Source organism: Balaenoptera physalus (assembly GCF_965194825.1).
Source record: "Balaenoptera physalus genome assembly, chromosome: 9".
NCBI lineage: Eukaryota > Metazoa > Chordata > Mammalia > Artiodactyla > Balaenopteridae > Balaenoptera > Balaenoptera physalus.
Window position 1 is genome coordinate 94,133,236 of NC_138888.1, and position 22,729 is coordinate 94,155,964.

Sequence of the window (22,729 nt, forward strand, 5' to 3'; positions counted from 1 at the left end):
GAGCTGGTACTATAGTCTAGTCTACTTATGGGATATCTTAAATATGAATGGGTTTTTTATCATTAAAAAATACAGCTTTTAAAGTAAAAGGCGTTCTTTAAGCATACTCTAAGTAAATTTAATTTACTTTTTTCCAGAATCATACTCATGAACATTTCCTGGATCTTGGAGAATCCAAAAAGCAGCAAGCAAACCAACACAATTATCGTACGAGATCTGCATTGGAAGAGACTCCCAGACCTTCAGAAGAGATAGAAAATGGCACTAGTTCTTCAGATGTGAGAGCTCAGCACACTCATAGATTTCTGTTTTCATTTTTACTTGTCTTTTTTAATGTAACTTTTATTCTTTGCATTCATTGTTATATTTATAGATGTAGCTCAAACATGGTTTGTCTAGGTCTTAAAATGATAGTGATAGTTGAAGGACCGTAGTGTGTGTTCTGGGCATGGCACAGATATTCATAACCTCAAGTCCACAAAACAAATGCATGTGAATTAATTATTCCCATTTTGAGGGCTCTGAAGTTCAAAGATGTTTAGATTGCACATTTACCGAACTATTAAATGGTAGAGCAGGGATTAAACCCATGTTCCTTTCACTCCAAAGCCAGGTTTTTGAAATGGTACCATGAAACTCTAGTCTGTAACTATAACTGATCAGTAGACATTTGACAATTTTGGTTAGTTTTTAATCTCTGTACCAATTTATAGCTTTCTCAATGTAAATTTTAAAAATATTCCTTATGTATAATTATTTCCATAAATATCATTGTCCCTACTAAATTATATATTCTTTCAGCAAAGGGAATCCATTTGCAGTCACAAATCAGTCTCATTTAGCAATTACAATGGTCTTCCTTCCCCTGTCCCACTTGCCCTATTACCCCTTCACTCACAGTTAAGTCAGAGACTCTATGGTCTGAGATGTTGACAGCTACACATTTTTGAAGTCATGTTACGTTTTGCAGTGGTAGACATGTATGGGGATTCTCCACATATATTCTCTATGGACAGGGCAATATTAGCACAAACCGAGAGTATTCTAACCATAATTTAAAAGTTAGTCTCCAGTGTTTTCAGGTCCTTGTATGGCCAGAACAAAATGATAGGTTCAATCTGGCAAAAAAGATAAAATATACTCATTATATAAACTTGACACATAACAATTTAATACGCCACAGAATGTAAAATATATGTGTGCTATTTATTTGCATTATAAAATATTTCTTTATTTTTGAAAGATTTATAGTATTATTACTCTTTTAAATATTAAGTTTCTATAAAATTTTAAAAATACTAATTCAGCTCAAAATGAATTTCCAGGTACATCTGTTACATAAGAAAATTCTACTAATTCTTTGATTTGTCTTCAAAGCTAATTTGTTTATGCCTTATATTTGTAGAGGAGAATAATAAGAAAAGAATATCACCTTTGGCACAATATATTAGTTAAAAATGAAAGAATCCTGGGTTTTTGGTTCAAATAATTTGTACTTCCATATAGTACCTTTTTATTTTGTATTTAGAATGTAGAATTATGTTTCTGTTCTCCCCCTTTAAAGAAGTAATATACTAAGAGTGGGAATAATCAGATCACTTGTTCAGATTTTTTTTTCAGTTATATTGAGCAAAGATTAAATTTGCTAAATAAAATTTACTCTGGATTTTGATCTTTTCATATTTGCCTAGTTTTCAAAACCCTGTGGAACAGTTATATAATACATTCTTCATTTTTAAGCCATCAAAACAGGAAAAATTTTCTCCCCAAGATATAACATTTAATTAGTAAAAAAATACATTTCATTATCCTCGTGAAAAATGCTCTGGATGTGCCCAGCAGTTAATAACACTGAACCATTCTTGTGTAGAGTGGGTCTGAGCTTTGAAGTAAAATGACATGAGTTCAAAATAGGCTTTGCTGCTTATTAATTGTGCTGCCTGGGGTAAATTTCTTAGCCTGTTTAAGCTTTAGTTTCTTTTATTTAAATGACTGATTTCCTATCACCAGCACTGTTTGTCTAGATCAAATGGGATGATATATACAAAGTGCTTAGAATAGTTTCTGACATATACTAAAAGCTTAATTAATGTGAGCTGGTATTTTTATTGGAGCAAGATTTTGTGACCAAAAAAAAAAAAAAAAAAAAAACCAATTTTCATAAAGAAAATGGCTTCACAGGTAGTATCCTGTGTTAACCAGTGAATATTTACTAAAGAGAAATCAGAGTGTTTGGGTAGTTTTTAATCCTCTCCATTTGTATAAAATAATACCTGAGTTGGAATATCCTTTTTTTATATGATAAAGCTATTTTAATAATAAAAACATAAAAGTTCCTAAATTTAAGTTTCTCAATGCATCTATAGAAAAAGAAAACTTAAATTTTAAAAAAGGCCCAAGAAGTAAAGTTGATATCAAATATTAATTTGGTATCACCCAGTCTAGAAGATGTGTTATGAGGCTTTTTTAAAAAATGTTAATCCACCCAAGAGATTGCTCTGAATCCAGTATTAATAAGTATTTTATCTTTGGATACACTTAATATTTGGATACATTCAGTAATTTTTGTATAAAAATATGAGACCTGTGTTTTATAACTAACTTAAATCAGGTTTTAATATAAATATCCTAATATGATTCATACTATTAGATATCACTGACATTTTCTGTAATCATAGAATGTTATTCTGTAAAGCTATACAATAAAATATGTATTAACTATCTCTTAGGAAGGTGAAGTTGTTGCTGTCAGTGGTGGAACGTCCGAAGAGGAAGAGAGAGCGTGGCACAGTGATGGCAGTTCTAGGTAATTTAATGAATTTTTATTCTTCCAAATGTAATGTTAATTCTTTAGAAAGCTGCCTTGATGCTTAATGTTAAAATCCTTTCTATCAGAAACATATGTCAGAGTCCCTTTGGGTTTAAAATTGATCTTTCTTCAGAGTCTTTTTGTAGTTGTCCAAAATTTAGATTTCCTTTGACATGTTTTCTCTAGTAGAAAAAAAATTTTGGATATTGTAACTAGATCTACAAAATGATGCTTTTAACTTTTTCTTAGTTGATATTTTATCTTCTGAATGCTGTTATATTTGTAATACTGAACCACAGGCTAGCTTCATTACTGGCTTTGAGAAATATTTATGCATTAAATTATGAAAGTAATGAGATTTTTTAGAATTAACTGTCTTTTTTAATGGACTAATAATAATAATATTTTCTTCCAGCAATAATATTTTCTTCCAGCAATGAGAATAAACTTTCCCTTTTTCCTGTTGTTCCCACCCCATTTGATCACGTAAGCGAGGATTCCTTCAGCTCCTTCTACTTACTGGTGATTCACATTGTTACAGGGCTTGATGGCCTTGGCTGACCTTGCGAGGTCTTAGTAGCAAGAAAGAAGTAGAGCCTTTGGGAATGGTAATTATGTTTAGCCCCTGATACTTATTCCCTGGCAGCACCAGCTCTTAAAATTGCCAAAGAAACCAAGAGGCTGTATTTAAGAATTCATCACCTCTTTTTATCATGGACTTTTCCTATTTCCACAGTAGTTGCTCCCAGTAATGATATGCAAGTGTTCATTGTTATGTCTGGTGGTTTTCTGTATTTGAAACAAGACAGTGGAAGGAAAACTCACTTTCTTTTGGCTCAGCAGTGGAAACAGAGTATAGGCATACATTGGTGATATCTCAGGTTTGACTTCAGACCACCACGATGAAGAGAATATTGCAGTAAAGCAAGTCACACGAATTTTTGTTTTCCCAGTGCATATAAAAGTTATGTTTACACTATAGTGTAGTCTGTTAGGTGTGCAGTGGCATTACGTCTAAAAAAAATAATTAAACATTTAAAAACAGCATTAATCTAAAAATAATACTATTGGGAAAGTGGCACTGATAGACTTGTTCAGTGCAGAGTTGCCACAAACCTTCAATTTGTAAAAAACACGGTGTCTATGAAGCACAGTAAAAACAAGGTATGCCTGTATCTCAAACCATGAAACAACATAGAGGTTCTTGTTTTGAAAAAGCAGTGTTGGCTTCAGCAGTTGGGGAAATTGTTGTAAAGTACATAGACCTCTGGGGTTTGTAGTCCGTGCTGGCGGCAGCAGATTTTCTGTGAGAGCTGAGTGCTCCAGAGAGTAACAACAGTGAGTATTTGGCGAGTGCCGTTTACAGTGACCATGGCTGGGGTTAGAGTAAATAAATGCTCCTAAGTTGAGGATAGCCTAGGTAGCTATTTGCCTTGCAGATGTGTTCCCACATATCCAGAGTAGTGTCAGAAAATATTTTCTATTTAAGTTCTTCAAAATCATTTTAAGTTTTAAGATGAAGTCATGAAATCATACTAGAAAACACCTTAATTATTTGATTGTTATCTGTGATCATTTTTCTTAGGGAGATAACGGGTAAATTGCCCATAAAGGACACTCGGGCCAGAGGGACAAGGTAGTAGAATAAAACTCCAGAAAAATATGCCTTCAGTGTTATCAGCAATATGTTTAGAGGAGTGAGGATATATACATCAGTAAATCTAGACAACCTGATTATTGATTTTAACATAGTATAATTTAGATTCCATTAAGGTAATTATATTTATAAAACTATAAAATCAAGTAATGAAATATTCTCGTGTACTAAAATTAAAACAGAAGATAACATAATTGGATTCTTTATTTTGCAACATCAGTTTAGTAAAACTTAGGTCTGTTGAAGGTAAACTGAAAAGAAAGCTTGAGTTTCCAGTGAGATACAGCCAATGGCAAACACGATTGGTAGTGATACATAACATATTAGGCCTGTATTTTTCTGAATCTTACTTTGCTTTGAAGCATAAGATACACCTAGGGTGTACACTGGAGATGCCGTGCAGAGTTGGCAGGCACAGTCTTCCCGCTGCGTAGGAGGACTTCTGGCCCTGCCAATTCGGTATCTAGCTACCGTGAAGGCACCAGGGCTCTACCGTGGGCGTTCCCGTGTCAAGGGGCCCACCTGCCCTCAAAAAGGAATCCCTGTGCTTCTTCCGCAGCGTCAGTACGTCCTGTGCTACCAGGGCTATCTTTCTGCCGTTGCTGGAGCTGAGGAGAGTGGTGCTGTGCTCCTCATTCTTGTGTACTCCACAATATTTTGAACACACGCAGCACTCAGAAATCTGTATGTTTGCTAACATCATAGAACGTACTTAAATTCATTGCTTAACTAGCACTACGACCTTATTTATCTTAAAAATTTTTGGAGATACTTGAGTAAATTAAGCCTACAGACGTTTAAGAAACTATCGAGAAGATGAGTTGAAAGTTAGGAAATACTTTTAGTTCATTTAGTATGTACTGTTCTGTCATTACTTTTTATTATGATCTTTCTTTACATTTTCATACAACAAAGTCTTAAAGTGTATCTTGTCTGTGTATTTTTTAAATCTCTTCTTTCCTTCTAGTGACTACTCCAGTGATTATTCTGACTGGACAGCAGATGCAGGAATTAATCTGCAGCCACCAAAGAAAATTCCTAAGCATAAAACCAAGAAAGCAGAAAGCAGTTCAGATGAAGAAGAAGAATCTGAAAAACAGAAGCAGAAACAGATTAAAAAAGAAAGAAAGAAAGTAAATGAAGAAAAAGATGGACCAGTATCACCAAAGAAAAAGAAGCCCAAAGAAAGAAAACAAAAGGTTGATTTTTATATATATATATGTTTTCTATAAAAACAAAGCATGCATTTTAAAAGTGCAGCTGATGAACATAAACATTTTTCAAGTGTACCAGCAAGTAATAGAAAAAACTCAGAAGTACGCAGTAGTAAAATAAAATATATTAAGATCGCTTTAGTTTCCTCCAGTTTTTAAATGTTTAGCATGTGAGAGTATTTACTTGTAGAATTACCATATTGTAAATATTGAGCATTTAATCGTATAACGTGAGCAGATCTTTTTCTTGAGACTCCAGTGGGATTTGTTTATTTATGTAAAAAAAATAATGCTACAAAACACACAGTTTATTAGTCTTTTAATTGCCTTTACTTTTCAACCATCCTTATTAACTGTTACTGCTGAAAATACGACTGTGGTAACAAGCCTTCATTAATTTACAGAGTATGTGAGCCATCACTAGTCCTTAGGTCAGTAGTACTGGTTTGATTACTACGTCTTTAGTCTGTTGGATACTTTGAGACAGATCAGAGAAAGCAAGAGATGAATGTTATGTGAATAAGATCTGTTAGCTGTTACGGAGTTGGAATACTTTAAAAACAAGAACTGTTTAAATTTTGCTCTAAAGTAAATGAAATACAAGGGACACGTTTTGTATCCCCCAGAAGACTATAAGTTCGAGGCACATTTGGTTAAACAAATGGAAGATTTTTTTTAAAACCTCTGCCATTTTTAGAATTAAATAGAAGTTGTTACCTGTAGAATTAAATACTAGGGAGACGGTAGGGTCTTTATCTTTAGAGAGCTTCGAAAAATTTTAAGACTACTTCTGTCTTAAGTGTTTATTTTATCTGTATCCATTGAGCGCTTGTTTGTTTCAGCTTTATAATTATGGGTTACTTTAATCTGCATTCCTCAGCCTACTATCCTTTTTGTCACCTCCTTTGCCTTTGTCTAGGGGATATTTACCAAAGAGAGTACCACACATTAGCCACAGTATTTCTCTTCTTCCTTGTCAGTGATGATAAATGTAGGCTGACCCATTATTTTGCATAGTAGACAGATAAAACCGATTTAGCCATGTATCTGGCTAATGAGGTAAACTTTTTTTTCATCTCAAGACAGTTTTGATGAACTTTTGAGGTTTGCATTGTTACCTCACATAATTCTTTTGTCTCAGGAGTGCAGTTTAACTTCACCTGGTCCCCTTTTATTTGATGATTATCCATAAACTAATACCTCAGGCTCCTTCACACATGCTACATTTGGATCCACTGTTACTGTTTGGCGTATTTTCATTTCACTGTTTTGCTTAAAGTATTACCCCCGGGTCTGTCTGCCACTAAATTTATGTGGGACAGATTTTAAATAGCATAAAGTTAGGATGTTACAGGCTACTCCCTGTAATTCGGATTTTGTTCACATGGTTTGTTGTGAGCCTATCAGTGAATCTAACAGTAGATAGAATTGTTCTTATTCCTTAGTCGTCTTATCTCAAGTAAACACAATATTTCCCTTCTTACGCATAGAGTTGTAGAGCTGAAAAGTAACTGAGACATCATTAATTAGTTGATATTTATTGCGTCTATGAAAAAAATGAAAATATTTTCCATATGATTGTTTGAATTAAGCCAGAAAAAAAAAAAGAAAAAAAAACCCAGTTGGGCAAATATAGAAAATGCTTATTAAAAAACAGAATTCTCGAGAGATACAGTAAAGTTATCTCAGATATTATCTGACATATATCCCTTATGCTGTTAGGAGCTCTGGAAATCAGAGCAATGAATCTTTATCTGGTGCCTGCAGTTTATAAAGCAATACAGTGGATAAAAAGAAGTGTAAGACGTAGTACTTGCTCCAGAAACAATGTGTGACTAACAAGTTGTTTGAATCCCCCCCCCAAAAAAAATAGAATAAATATCACATGATAAAATATGTTTGATTGGCAAAGTAATTTTATAGATAATAACTCAGAAACCAAATGGGGCCATCTTATCTTAGAGTTTCACATAAGCTTTCCAGAAGAAATAAAATTTTAGGTGGACCTAGAAGAATATCCATGGATAGAAAGGAAATAAATCAGTTACCTGTATCTCCAAAATTAAAGAAATCACAGTTCATGAGGCTGGAAATTTAGAGACATGTCAATGCATTTTATCCCCGAAGTGGTTGTAAGTACTAACTGACAGAAATCTACTTTAACTAAAACTTCTAGGTTCCCCAAGAATTGTTGAGGAATTGTCATAATGTTTATCATAATGATTCTTGTCTGTGCCACAGTCTTACAGTTATAAATATGATTACTTCTCGTGTAAGAGTTGTTAGCTATCCTAATCGACATTCTGGGAAGAAATGCTTGCCTTAGTGTATTAATGGTTCATATTGAGGCTGGAATAAGTAGTTTTTAGACTTTTCCGACCTTTCTTTCTTCTTACTAAGTCAAAGGAAACCTTTTTCAGACACTTTAACTGAACACCTCACCATATGTAAGACGGATACGATCTGTGGATCTCACTCTGTGATGTGCTCAGTGCATAACAGTACTGGCTACTCAGTAACTACTTGTGGATAAAATAACTGTTCACATGTCATGTGGCTTTACATCTCAAATCTAACACATAACAAAATTTATTTTCTAAGCTTTCCTCTCTAACGTGCTGCACTTCAGCCTTCCTCATCTCAGCAGTGACAACTCCAGTTGTTTACACCAAAACCCTGTAATTCTTCTTTTTCTGTCATTCCACATTCAGTCCATCAGGGAATTATTATCATGGCTCTGTCTTCTAAAATACATTCAGCACTTGACTGTTCTCACCACTTTTGTTATCATGCTAGTGTGAGCTACCGTGAACTCTCACTTGTATTACTGCAGTAGCCTTCCATCTCTCTTCCTGCTTCTACCCTCATCCCCCTAGGCTCTGTTTTCTAAAGCAGGGATCAACAAACTTTCTGTAGAGGGCCAGCTACTCCACCAATGTAGCCTAAAAGCAGCCCTAGACAATACATAAACGAATGGGTATGGCTTTGTTCCAATAAAATTTGATTTATGAAAGAAGATAGTGGGCTGGACTTGGACCATGGGCCATAATTTGCAGATGCCTGCTCTGATGCATCCAGAGTGATCCTTTTAAAATATGTCAGATCCTATCACTCTTCTGCCTAAAATTCTCCAATGGATCCATCTCACGTATAGTAAATGCCAAAGTCCTTTACCCCTCCCTTACTCTCCAGAGAGAGTTCTCCTGATGTGCTTAACTGAGAAATACAAACAAAGGTGGTTAATAGGAAGAAGAGTTAATAGGAAAATGAGTATTAAGTAGCAACTATAGCATACCTGCTGCAGGTAGTGTTCTCGACACCCATTATGACCTTTTTTCTTTTCATGAACTTTCATTAACTCACAGTGATAACTACCTTATAACCACCCTTTTTTTTTTTTTTTAACGCAAGAGAATAAAATTTAGAAATCTTAGTTTACAAACACTGAACCAAAACATTTTTAATCAACTGCATGAAGTTTCTCTGTCTCTACTTACATATGTTAGGTTTCAGCTCTTAGAAAGTCCATTTTTCCAAAGTCTTAAGGTACCAATATCCAGACTATGATGGCCACCTGTAGGTGACCAGAAAATTTTAGCTTTTTCTCAAAGGCCTATTCACAAAAGTAAGAGACCTGGCTTGACAGCATTCTGTTTGAAAAAAAAAAAAAAAATCTGAAAAAAAATTTTTTTTAGAAGCTTGTGTGTGAAATGGCTACTTTAAAAGGAGTTAAAGGAATATTCTTGGGCTATGTGGAAGTATAATGCCCAGCCCATGGAAACAGTTAGCCTTCTGTATCTTGGCACTGCTCAGCCCATATGAGAATATCTTACTTAGTTCTTACTAACACGCTTATGACTAGGATTTTTTAAAATAAAATCTCGAATATGCTTTGGTCTGTTACATGGAGTGTTTATGAAACTGATAGAATTTTGAGACAAAAGAAAGGAGACAGAGCTTATACTTCAGTGTTTATGGGAATATCTTGTCACCTAGTTTTGTTTTGAATATTGTCTGTAGAGCTTTGGTTTATCTAGTTCTTTTTTTATGGAGTGATTTGGAGAAATCGAATATAACTATACTGCCACTGCTGCCATCTTCCCAGAGTAAGGTTTTTAATACTTAATATACATTTTTGTACAAAGATCCCTTCCCCTTTTATTTTTTAAACTACCTTTGTAGTTATTTTAAAGGGCAGATTGATAGATGAATGCTTTCATGATAGTATTACTTTATATTGTTTTACACTTAGAGATTGGCTGTGGGAGAACTAACGGAAAATGGTTTGACGTTAGAAGAATGGTTACCTTCAACATGGATTACAGATACTCTCCCCCGAAGATGTCCATTTGTGCCACAAATGGGTGATGAGGTATTTTTTAACTTTTAAAAAATATCCTTTGTTTCATTCAAGTAACTAAATACTTTTTATAGCTCTTGAAACAGAACTCTAGAAAATTGCAGCAGTTTTATAAAGTATCTCATTTTACATATTTGTAGCTGTATATGGAAAAAGGAAAATTAGGAGGAAAGCTTTACTGATGATCTTTTTTGAGGCTACTGTAAAAATTGCAATAGCAAACTAAATATTGTAAGAGAATAGAGGTTTTGTTGACATTTTAAAAACTAATACGTATTTTTTAATAAGAGGATTTTATGGCCAGTTTTCTTTTTCCTAAGTTATATTTATATGGTAAAGGAAAAACAAAATTCAGCATTTTATTTCATAAAAGTATTTTATTTAAATAACTATAATGTTCATAATATGTTTCTTAGACCTTAAAAAAAATCTATTCGAATATCATTTCATTTTTAAGAAAATATGGTTGGCCATCGTTTTGGACTATGTTCTTGTGAATATGAAATGAAAATGTAAGATATTAGACCAAACTTTTCCACTCAGGAGTTCATGTCTCCTTGTTTTATGCATAAATGTTAAGAGGCAGGGTTATCTGGTGTTCAGTAGATTCATAGTAGTAAGTTGGGAATTAAAATAGAGGCTTCTTTAGCAGAGCACACTAACAGTAGAAAGTGACAGGTGGCAGTTGACAGTTTTAAAAAAAAAGGAAAACAAAAACTTTTTAATACAAGAGTAAGTAACTCTAAAGTTCCAGGCAGCTGGAGCAATAATGATATTAATGAATAGAATGAATGTGTGTAAGCTAATGGGTATCCCAAAATATTGCTAAGAACTTAATAGCATTTTTTGAAATTCCAGCAGCATTTTTTAACAAGCTCAACTATTTATCGTGGGAAGCGTCGTGGGAAGAACACTTGGGCTCAGACTGCTGTATTCACGTACCAGTTCTCCAGGGTGGTAGTCAGGAGTCACTTAAATTTGACCTCCATAAATGAGGATAAATATATGCCTTGCTCTCTTTATAATGATAAAATATATGTGAAAATATATATGAAAATATATTTTTCATTTTAAAGTTTCCTGCATTTGTACAAACTGCTTGCTATAAAAGTAGGTGAATAATCAACTAAACACGACCCCTAGTTACAACTTACTTTATTATACAACATAAATTAACTTATTTTGAATCCAAAAATAAAATGGTGAAACCAAAAAGCCAAAAAATAACTGCTTATCCTAACCTCTTAATGTTATTTAGAACACTATAGTTATGATTAAGTGACAGTAGGACAGCTTGAGGAAAAGAAGGGGAAAAAAATCAAAATATTAGAATTTCTTTTAGTTTAAAGGACATTAAATTCTCTCTGCAGTTTCAGCTGATACCGTGCATCTTGCGTCAAAGGAAACACATTCAAGTTTTAAAATTGTGACTTTATTTACTTTTTAGGTTTATTATTTCCGACAAGGACATGAAGCATATGTTGAAATGGCCCGGAAAAATAAAATTTATAGTATCAATCCCAAAAAACAGCCATGGCATAAAATGGAACTACGGGTATGGTGTTTATAATTTAATAGTCCAAAAAGATGCAATTATAGAGGAAATTGTATTGAGTGTTACTATTTTCACTATAAGAAACTGTATCATGAAGATACCTTTTCTAATTGAAACAATCTGGGAAGTAGAAGGTGTTTAATTTCTAAAGAAACCTAAGATTGAATTTATATATTCCAATAGTTTATAAGTTGGGAATAAAATGTAATTATGGTGAGAACTGGACAACATTAACATCTAAGGCAAACTTCATCTTTGTAAATTTGCAAGTATTTCTAGGTTTATCAGCAGTAGTTTAAAATTATTTCCAGGTCCTTGGAACTGTGTTAGAAAATTCTTATTTCGCTAAAGTTTTCCTTTTTCTTTTTTTTTTTTCTTTCTTTTGTTTTCTCTTTTTTAAATTGAGATATAACTTGCATACTGTAAAGTACACCGATAAGTACACAGCTCAATGGATTTTTACATATACATACAGAGTAATCACCTAGATCAATATTAAAATGGATAATTTTTTTTATTATGTTTTAGCAGTTTATTTTGTGAAGATGGTTGCTTATTTTCTGTATCTTCCTCAGGAACAAGAACTGATGAAAATAGTCGGCATAAAGTATGAAGTGGGATTGCCTACCCTTTGCTGCCTTAAACTTGCTTTTCTGGATCCTGATACTGGTAAACTGACCGGTGGATCATTTACCATGAAGTAAGGACTGTTGAAAGAGGCAATAGTTTCTTAGTATTGTAGATTATTTTTCAAGATCCAGATAAATTTGAACGCCTTTTAGATATTTGTAAATATATGACCTAATCAGTTTGTTTCTGTTTGTACTTAGGTACCATGATATGCCTGATGTTATAGATTTCCTAGTCTTGAGACAACAATTTGACGATGCAAAATATAGGCGGTGGAATATAGGTGGGTAATTTATTTAGAAGCCGTAATGTTTGCTTTATCTAATAATTGACTTTCTATTTTTCATAATTTAGGTAAAGATAATCAGAAATCTTGCCATTTGCAGGAATGTTAATAAGAAAGTAAGATATTGTGTCAGGAATTTATTTATTTATTTTTAAGAATGAAAATACTTTTAATCTAGGTGATGCTGAAATTCCAAACATTTTCTCTCTTATATTTCTTAACTATGTATAAGATTGTTTATAGCTATTCCTTCTGCTGTTTTATGTGCTGAATTAACTTTTTATCCAAAGGAATTAATGACAGAATTCAAACTTGAAGCAAAAGAAGTCTTCCAGTTCAAAATGTTTAAAAATTTGGACTGGGACTAAAACTGAACTGACATTTTTCTTTTATTGGTTAACTCTGTTAAAATTAAAGCTAATACTGTAATCAAGACTCAAAAAAAAACTTCTAAAATCCTTAAAAGTCTCCAGGCATTTAAGGTGCATTAATTTATGTACAGATGGATGTGCTATTTTCTAGAGTATTCCTTTTAAAAATTTCAGACAGGGCCACTCTGTCATCGTGGAGTAGACTCTGGTGCCTATATGGCTTATTTGGTTTGAAAAAGCACATCAGTTGACGTGGCATTTCATCCCTCTTCCAGTGCCATTGGAAGGCCTTTGTGTGGTGATTTGTTGTCTCTTGTTTGGTCTTGGTAAACGTAGAAATTTACATGTGTGCTGTAAAAAGAAAAATTATGGAAATGCAAGTCATTAAAATTAGGGACATGCAAGTTAAGAAAAAAATTTACACCCATGTGCCATTTCTCTGGAAGCTTTGAAAGATGTGTTCCATCAAATAAGGGAGTAAAGAAAAAGACACGGAATCTCTGCAGGAGACAGGAAATTCAGAACAGGAAAGCACCGAAAGGAATTCCCAAATAACAGTCAACAGAAGTCTCAGGATAGCATCTGTTCAGCAAGTCTGTAAAACAAACAGTCCCGAAAACATTGTCCTCTAAGAGTGAAATCATCAGGAAAAAAAAAGTGAAACTGATAAATTGTATATAACATGTTTGACTTTGTGGGAAATTATATATTGAAGAGTGTTTTATAGTTTGAGCTATTAGAGAATGTGGGAAGACATAATCATAAATTCAGAGAAAACCAACCATAAGAAAATGAAGCAATTATACAAAATTATATAGGAAAGGAATTGTGTGCTGTTTGGCTTATTAGCAAACAATATTTATACAGTGTAGTCATGACAAAGGAAGACTGAATATGGATTAAATAAAATGCACATACCCTTTATATACAGTTATATGGAGAGAGACCAATACTTAATGTCTAAAATTGATGAGTGAAGAAATAGCTATATACTCATTATTTAGAAAACTGTAAGTAAATTCAAGAAGAAAGAGTTAAAAGTTCTTCTTGGTTTTAGATGTAAGCCTTTGGTACATATGATTTTTTAAATTATTTACATGTGTTAGTTGATAATATCAATTTCATCTCTTATTTTTGAGGACACGCATCCGCCAGTAAATTGGCGGAACAAATATTAGCAGTCAGAGTCCAGGAGAACATTCTAGAAATGCACTGACAACCTAAGCAAAGGAATACGGCAAGCATTGGACAGATCAGAGAGATATTTCAAATGGATGTACATCAGAATGTTCTCATTTGGATCTTATCATTTTTCTCACCTAAATTTATAGATTACTATTTCTTCTAAAGTTAATACTAGTTAGTCTTCTATTTCTGAAGATATTTGCATGTATCGACCAACTGCCATTTAAAATTACATCAATAATAATTACTTCAGCCTGTCCTCAGGTATGTTTAAGGCTTGCTCTGGTAGACTGTATTCCTTGCTTAAATTTATTGCCATTCGCCTGCAGTATCATTCATTGTGGTCAGGCACACATTATCCATTTCTTCCTCTTTAGCATAATGTCGTCAGTCTAGGTACAATAGGATTGTAAGAAATAGCTTTATGAAACTCATTATTATGTTTACTGTAAGGTGTCGGAGGTGTCAGTAGTGCTGTTTATTAAATTATATATTAGCTTCTCACTAAGGGTAGTGTCACTAATATGCATCTGAGGAGCAATGAGAGACTCTTAGTCTAGTAATACATCATGTTTCCCTCTTAACATTGGCTGTTAGAATGCTTGAATTTGAATCTAAATTTGATCCCAGTGCATACCCACTCAGAGTATATATATACACATATATATAACTCAACAACATGCAGTTGTGTTCTGTTAATTTAGCCTGACTCCAGCTTTCTTTTTTGTCATTAAATTTCTTTTCTTTTTTAAATTCATTTTATGCTATATAGTTGGCCCTCCGTACCCATGGGTTCTGCCTCCACAGATTCAACCAATCTTGGATCAAAACTATTACAAAGATTAGTTGTTTTTGTTTCTTTTTTATTTGTTTCTATAGGAAAGGGAAAGTGAGTGTATAGATGAGTGTTAGTAACTTAAGGGTGATTTGAGTCAAAGGAAAGCAGGTTGGATTGTTCTTGTTTGGTTTGTTTTTAGCCTGGACTCTTAATTGTTGGTTAGAGGAACTTCCCTACAGAAAGTAAGAAATTAAAGATAGACTATAAATATTTGTTGGGAAGAAATTATCTGTGTTTTTATTTGAATGAAAAATTTGTGCATAGTCCTAATGATGTGCTAGATTGGTAAAAATGTTTAAGATAAGAGTGAATTTCTCCTTACCGTAATAAAATGTAAAAAATGGTGCTAAAAGTCGGTCACACTTCAGGTGTGCTTATTAAATAACTTTTTCCCTCAGTATTGCTGATTTTATTTATTTACTTATTTATTTTGGAGTGTGTAGGTCATTTTTCATAGGTCTTTTAAAATCATACAGGCAGTTTAAGTGCCTTAAAGGAAAGAGGACTAACAACAGCAGCGTTTCATTTCAGAGTAATGAGATGGCTTTTATTCTTGTCCAGGTGACCGTTTCAGATCAGTCATAGATGATGCCTGGTGGTTTGGAACAATTGAAAGCCAGGAACCTCTTCAGCCTGAGTACCCTGATAGTTTGTTTCAGTGTTATAATGTTTGGTAAGGAAGTATTGTATTTTGGTTCGGCCTAACTTGTTTTGAATGTTTTCCCGTCTGTTAATAAAATGATAAAGATACTACTTTTAAACACTGAAGTAATTATTTTTACAATGTGATTTTATTAAAATTGCAATGCAATATTTAGATTTTTTAATATAAAGGTTTTCCTTCCTTTAAGCTGGGACAATGGAGATACAGAAAAGATGAGTCCTTGGGATATGGAGCTTATACCTAACAATGGTAAGTGTAGGTTAAGCTTTTTGTGTCTGTATTATGGAATTAATTTCTTAAATAAAAATCTGATTTGCTAACTTGCAACTACAAAGAGTTCTTCATGAAGACCAAGTAGAAAATATTCATTCCACAAATATTTATTACGCACCTATTATTGACCCTGGAGGGTAGGGGAGGCATAACAGTGAAAAAATTAGACACAATCCTTGCCCACTTGGAATTTGTAATTTAACAGGGAAGGTTGAAATTAATTACAGCAGAATACGATACTGATTTGCTAATTATTATTCACTCTAGAACGGGGATCCCCAACCCCCGGGCAGCGGACCGGTACTGGTCCGTGGCCTGTTAGGAACTGGGCCGCACAGCAGGAGGTGAGCGGTGGGCAAGCGAGCAAAGCGTCATCTGCTGCTCCCATCACTCGCATCACCGCCTGAGCCATATCCCACTCCGCCCCCAAACCCCCCACCCCCACCTCCCGTCCGTGGAAAAATTGTCTTCTATGATACTGGTCCCTGGTGCTGAAAAGTTTGGGGACCGCTGCTCTAGAAGATGAGCACTTGGGATCAAAGATATTTTTGTAACTCCAGCAGAATACATAGAATACAATGTAGTACTGAGAGTTCAGGCTTTTGAGTGAGATGTAGATTTCTATCCTAGCTCTGCTGTCTTTTATCTATGTCATCTTGACAAATTCCTTTAAATCTCAAAACTCCAGATTCTTAGGATTCAGCTTTTGCAACTGTGTAAACTAATACTTTCCTTAGAGGGCTGCTATGAGGATTAAATGATATCATATGTGTAAAGTGCTTATTATAGAGCCTGACACATGTAAGGGCTCAATGAGTAGGTAATTACAATTAATAATAATAACCGTCATCTTGCATATGGCCTGACGCATTGCCTTAGGATTTGGGAGTTAGCCTTAGGCAGTGAGTATGACATCTTCCTGGAACTGAGAAAAGACCAATGTGGCTGAAGCCTGGAGATTGCATTTCCTTTCTATTTCATTGTCCATGTTTGTTTCAGTTAAAAAAAAAATACAACACACACAATTGTATATGCCTAAAAAGGTTTAAAGGGATATATACCAGATTATTAATACTGATCATTTATAAAGGGTGGGGATATGAGGACTTCCACAAATTATCTTTTACATTATTCTGTATTGTTTGATTTTTTTAATAGTATGTTACTTTTACGATCATGTAAGAATAAAGATTTTAAAAAACAAAAAGAAAAAAAAGCCTGACTTGTAACATAGTAGAAATAATCATTTATAAATGGAGTTCCTCACTAGTTATTGTATTCTAAAAAAGCAGAGAAAAGGCAACCTGGAAAAAGTAAACCCAATCTAGTAAATCTTAGAAATGAGAAAATGGTCATGCTGATTTTGTTCAAAACTAATACTTTCTAGAAATTATCACTTTGAGATACCAATACCAATAATGTCTTTTTCATCTCATTGCTAAATTAGAGCTGTTTAAAATATCTTAATCAACTTCTAAATGTGTTACATGGCTTATCTTCTGGTTTTATTTCTCTCCTTTGTGAAGGTTTGAATTTGAAGTCACATCAGACTATTGTGAATATGAGAGAAATGAAGCTAATCGATGTTGTAATGTCTGGGGTATTTCTTGAAATGAATTAGTGACAGTAATATACTACTTGTCTCCTACCTGAATATATTGCTATGTGGAGGGGGTGATTTTTGTTGTTTTTATTCTATTTGGATACACGTACGTAGGCACTCATAGAGTTTAATTACATTTTGGGAGGAGGAGAAATTTTGTAAACAAATAATAGCATATTTCGAAATGTTTCTCTCATGAAGTCTAGTTCAAAGAAAAAATTGCTTGGCAGATTTGTAGATTTTATGTCACCACCACCCCCTAATGATTCTGTTAAAGATTCAGGCATGCAGAAAGCATACCTTCATCATTTAAGAGCAGAAAGTGTAAGAATCATCTGTCAGTAGTCATAATTGTCTCTGTTCCCACATTTGAAAAAAACTGAGCCTTTGATTGAAGCATTTCTGAAAGAATACCACTTTTGCTCAGTTTCACCTGTGCGTTTTATCAAAGTAAACATGGAGATTACACATTATGAAATGATTCAGAAAACTTTAAATTTGCATCATTTTATAGGAATACTTTCTCCTTCACCTGTAACTGATAATAGAGCAAGTTGTCAGGTATAATTTTGGAGAAGTAATTATCTGCTCATCTAGAGAATTATGAAATTAATGTTTTAAAGAATAAATTTTATTGACCCTTGAAACATACTTTCCTTTAATGAAAATAAAGAATATACTTACCAAACCTTTACAAAATTATACTTTAATTTTATAACAATATTAACTCTAATTTCTAAAGGTAACCTAAATATTAGTAAATTAACACATATTTTCACTAAATCCGCTTTCTTTCTTTGTATTTCAGCTGTATTTCCTGAAGAACTAGGTACCAGTGTTCCTTTAACTGATGTTGAATGCAGATCATTGATCTATAAGCCTCTTGATGGTGAATGGGGTTCCAATCCCAGGGATGAAGAATGTGAAAGAATTGTTACAGGAATAAACCAGTTAATGACACTAGGTAAATAATAGTAACACATGAATATAGATAGAAGATGTTGCCAGAAAGCAAAGGAAAGGAAAAATATTATTATTCAAGCAAAACTTTTTTCCATAATATCATGTCATTGTTTTCAAACATTTTTAAGTGGTTTTTTTTTTTTTAATGCGATTTTACACAGGGCTTAAATATCTAAAACAGTTATAAATGAGGTTGCTCTAGCTGAATTTCAGAGTGAGGGACCCCAGAAACACCAGGGGTACCGTTGAAAAACCTAGATCCTCCAGAACCTAATTTTAAAATCCTTGACATACTCAAGCTGACATGATGCGACTTGAAAGAGGAGGGCTGAAAGCTGAATTATATGGGTAACTGTACCAGTTTTCCTCTTAACTTGATACAGGTATACACAATAGAATATTTGTAAAGGGAAGGGAGAGGGTAAATGAACTGCTTTGCTTTATTTAAAAAAAAGGAAAAAGAACAATGACCACAAAGCATGATTATCTGAACTTTTGGTGCCCAAAATAACTCTAAACTAGTGTGGTGGTTTGTATTAACCTAGACTTTCAGTAAGGAATGAGCTTTAAAGAGTCTAAGGGAGAAATTAACATGAATAAGAGCTGAAGATATTGGAGACACATGTTGGATGATATTTTCATCTGAAGTCTTTTAAAATATGGGCAACACTTAATGAATTATTGTCTCAGATACTATCTTAGGTAATTTTAGTAATTATGTCAAAACAATTACTGTCAAACACATAACATAGATTCAGGAATGGCCTGGTTTTAATTATAGAAATACATGTGGATGTTCTTTAATAAGTCAGCTTTATATATTGTCTGTCATCTCTTTTCTTCTAAGGAATCCATAAATAACAAATACTCCTAGAATTTTGCAGTATAAATGTAGACATAATAAAAAGTGAGACTATGTGTTAGCTAAACTGTATGTATTGTCTATCAGAAGATAGTGGTAGACTAATGGTTATGTGGATTAGAATTTAAAGCTTAATTCAAGCAGAATTTTGAAGTATTTTAAGCAGTACAAAAATAAATTTATAAACGTATTTGTTTGTTTATCTTAGATATTGCTTCAGCATTTGTGGCTCCTGTGGATTTACAAGCCTATCCCATGTATTGCACTGTAGTGGCATATCCAACGGATTTAAGTACAATTAAACAAAGACTGGAAAACAGGTTTTACAGGTTAGAACCATTTGCTGTAGCTACTACCAAAAGAAAGCTAAGTGATTCTTTCACCCTTTTACTGATCCTCTCTAGCCGTGTTTCTCAAACTTCCATGTGCATGCAAATCACCTTGGGGATCTTGTTAAAATGTAGAATCTGGTAGTAGGTTTAGAGTAGGACCTGAGGTTGCGTTTCTGACAAGTTCCCGGTGATGCTGGCGCTGCTGCTCTGCAGACCACACTTAGAAACAAATGTGACTTGATGGTCACTGTGTGTGTATTGTGTTTTATGAAACAGTCCAGCGTATTCTAATTTCTCCGAGATATCCCATTGAAATATTTGTTCATGGATTTTTTCATAGGATAATATTAAAAACTGTGTGTTCTCTTATTTATTTAGCTTATGAATACTTCTGAAAAATGAAATTAGGAAAATTTGGGGTACTTTTTATAGTTGTAGCTTAGCTTGAAATATAACTAGAGTTTTAAAAAGATGTAATTTCAGTTAATTTGCGTATGCTGGTTAACAATTTTGGTAAACACTGAGTTCTAATGTTGGGCAGGCTTTGTAGGTTTATTACCTAAAATGTCTTATCAAAAAGTGAGGTTAAGTCCATTGTTTTCACGTAATGAAATCAGACTTTTAGCTTTCACATTTCTTATGACTTTTGCTTATTAGCAGGCCAACAACATTTTAACTTAAATAATAATTGCATTAAAACTTTATTTTTGTGACCAGTTTTATAGTACTGCAGTTCTTTACACTACTGTTTATTTTAACTTAGGGAAGTTTTTAATCATATTTTGTATTCATATTTTTCTGTGTGAAATGTGCCTTTAGTTCTTTTTAATACTTAAATTATAATTCTAATTTGATAGTGTGTGTACCTGGCGCTGAAAACACCATTTGTTATTCCTTACTGACTAAGGTAGGGTTTCTCAACAAAAGCATTACTGACATTTAGGGCTGGAAAATTCTTCATTATGAGGGGCTGTCCTTTGCCTCTACCCTTAAGTGCCATAGCAGCCCCTAGTTGTAAAAACCAAAAGTGTCTCTAGACATTGCCAGATGCCTCCTGCTGGTCAGAGTCACTTCACCGAGAGCCTCCTGGAATAAAGAAAACTAAGGCGTTGGACTTTACGTTCTGATCTTGTTAGGTATTTCTGCCGCTGCTTCATTAGTATTTGTCAGAAGCATTGAGATGAGGAGGAAATCACCTGTGATATGTGCCTCCCAGCCATCTCCTCTTGAAGCACACTTCTTTAAGTAAATCATTTTCAACATTACATGTTAAAGGTTTAAGACAGGAAATGGAGAAGAAATTCTTAACTATATCCTTATTTCTCTCTAAGCCCCTAAGTTGTTAAACCTTAGGAGTTACACCCCATGCTTCAGAGATGGAACAAGACATGGGAGGATAAAAGGGAGAGAAAGAACTGTTTTCTACACGCTAGTAGTTGGACTACATCTAGAAAGATAAACTTCTGCCATCTCCCACCATTGTTAAAAATATACTTTCTCATAGAAATACTGCTCAACCTGAGAATTGCTAAGGTGCACTGTATTTCAATATACATTACAGCTTAATTAGGCTTCTCGGCATTAGCCTAGCTTAGTAACCAACTCAGGAAAAAAGTCTTTTGGAACAGAGTCCTTACGTAAATTAGAAACTGCCTGATTTTTAACCAAATGATGTAGTTGTAGACCTGAGTTATGTTCTTATTTCATAATAATGATGCCTTCATGTGCTGTTTCACTGTTTCGAGCTTTTTTGCTTCTTCTCTACTCACTGGCTTCAGACTTGTTGCAGTTTGTAGTTTTCCTCTTTGATACTTCTAGTTCAGTCTTAAACCACTGTCAGTTTGCCCTACTGATATTAAAACCTCATGCCTTATCTTATACACAGTTTCTATAGGGTACTCTGAAAATGGCCTGTGATTCTTTTATTAGAATGAGCCTTGTAAATGCTATTGGAAATGCACAGAAGCTTTTCTGTATGCTTCTGTATCCATAATTATATATAATTCTTTTAAAATTCCATATAATTGTTTTCTGGTCACACATAAGTAACATTTTCTGAGTATTTTCTTCCTTATCATTTTAAGTTGGATGATATTCTAGAGTCTGCCTTTGGATTTTTCTTTAGTTACTGAAATAAAATAATAAAACACCAAAATTTTAGTACAGTTGACTCTTGAACAGCATGGGTTTGAACTGCACAGGTCCACTTATACATGGATTTCTTTTTCAATAAATACGTACCTATAGTACTACATGATCCATGGTTGATTGAATCCATGGATGCGGAACCTCCGATACGGAGGGCCAACTCTAAAGTTGTATTCGGATTTTAGACTTCAGGGAGGGCCAGTGCCCCTAACTCCCCCATTGTTCAAGGATCAACTGCATTGTCAATTTAGTGTAAAAAAAAAATTAATTTTCATTTCGTTGGGTTTCTTAGTAAACTAACATGTTCACCATATTTTTATATTTTTGTATCTCATAAGCAAGCTGTTAGTTAGCTTTTCATTTTTAAATGTCATTTGATTACCAGTAATAGAATTAGATTGAAATTGCTTGGTTTCCTTTTTTAAGTAAAAGTCAGATATGCTTATTACCAAAAGATGACACCATACATGAAAGGAATATGTAAAGCAAAAACTAAAACTCCACTGTTTCTCTCCTCCTGCTACTCTCCTTATAGTCTTTCTCCCTAAAAGAAGGCCCTGTTGATAGTCTAATGTGTCTAATCCAGACATTTTCTATGCCAGTACATAATGTGGCTACTCTTTCCCCCCACCACAACACAAGTGACATTCTATTTTTTTGAAAACAGCTTTTTAAGGTGTGAGTTTTGTAATTGATTTAAGACTGCAATTAAAAAGTCTGAATGTCTTGGTTTTAAAATGTGTGTATGTATTTCTAAGTATAAAGAGATTAATAAGACTTCTGCATTTTGTTTGTTTAAAGGCGGGTTTCTTCCTTAATGTGGGAAGTTCGGTATATAGAGCATAATACACGAACGTTTAATGAGCCTGGAAGCCCTATTGTGAAATCTGCTAAATTTGTGACTGATCTTCTTCTACATTTTATAAAGTGAGTATTTTTCCACACTTAATTATATTACTGTAATAATTAATGACAGTAT

General features: G+C 33.7%; 1 protein-coding gene across 5 annotated transcripts in view; it reads left to right on the forward strand.

The window, feature by feature from the left end:
* The window catches only part of PHIP (PHIP subunit of CUL4-Ring ligase complex), a 125,773-nt gene that overhangs the window by 82,892 nt on the left and 20,152 nt on the right, over window positions 1-22,729 (forward strand). For 4 of the 5 annotated variants that reach the window (XM_082474069.1, XM_082474067.1, XM_082474068.1 and 1 more), the window contains 12 exons: window positions 138-278; window positions 2,730-2,806; window positions 5,434-5,665; window positions 9,933-10,052; window positions 11,488-11,595; window positions 12,171-12,295; window positions 12,426-12,508; window positions 15,467-15,578; window positions 15,757-15,818; window positions 18,254-18,409; window positions 19,479-19,599; window positions 22,552-22,677. In XM_082474069.1, the coding sequence (XP_082330195.1) occupies window positions 138-278; window positions 2,730-2,806; window positions 5,434-5,665; window positions 9,933-10,052; window positions 11,488-11,595; window positions 12,171-12,295; window positions 12,426-12,508; window positions 15,467-15,578; window positions 15,757-15,818; window positions 18,254-18,409; window positions 19,479-19,599; window positions 22,552-22,677 (1,463 nt within the window). The remainder of the gene's footprint in view (window positions 1-137; window positions 279-2,729; window positions 2,807-5,433; window positions 5,666-9,932; window positions 10,053-11,487; window positions 11,596-12,170; window positions 12,296-12,425; window positions 12,509-15,466; window positions 15,579-15,756; window positions 15,819-18,253; window positions 18,410-19,478; window positions 19,600-22,551; window positions 22,678-22,729) is intronic. The other variant, XM_082474070.1, reaches the window with a different exon arrangement.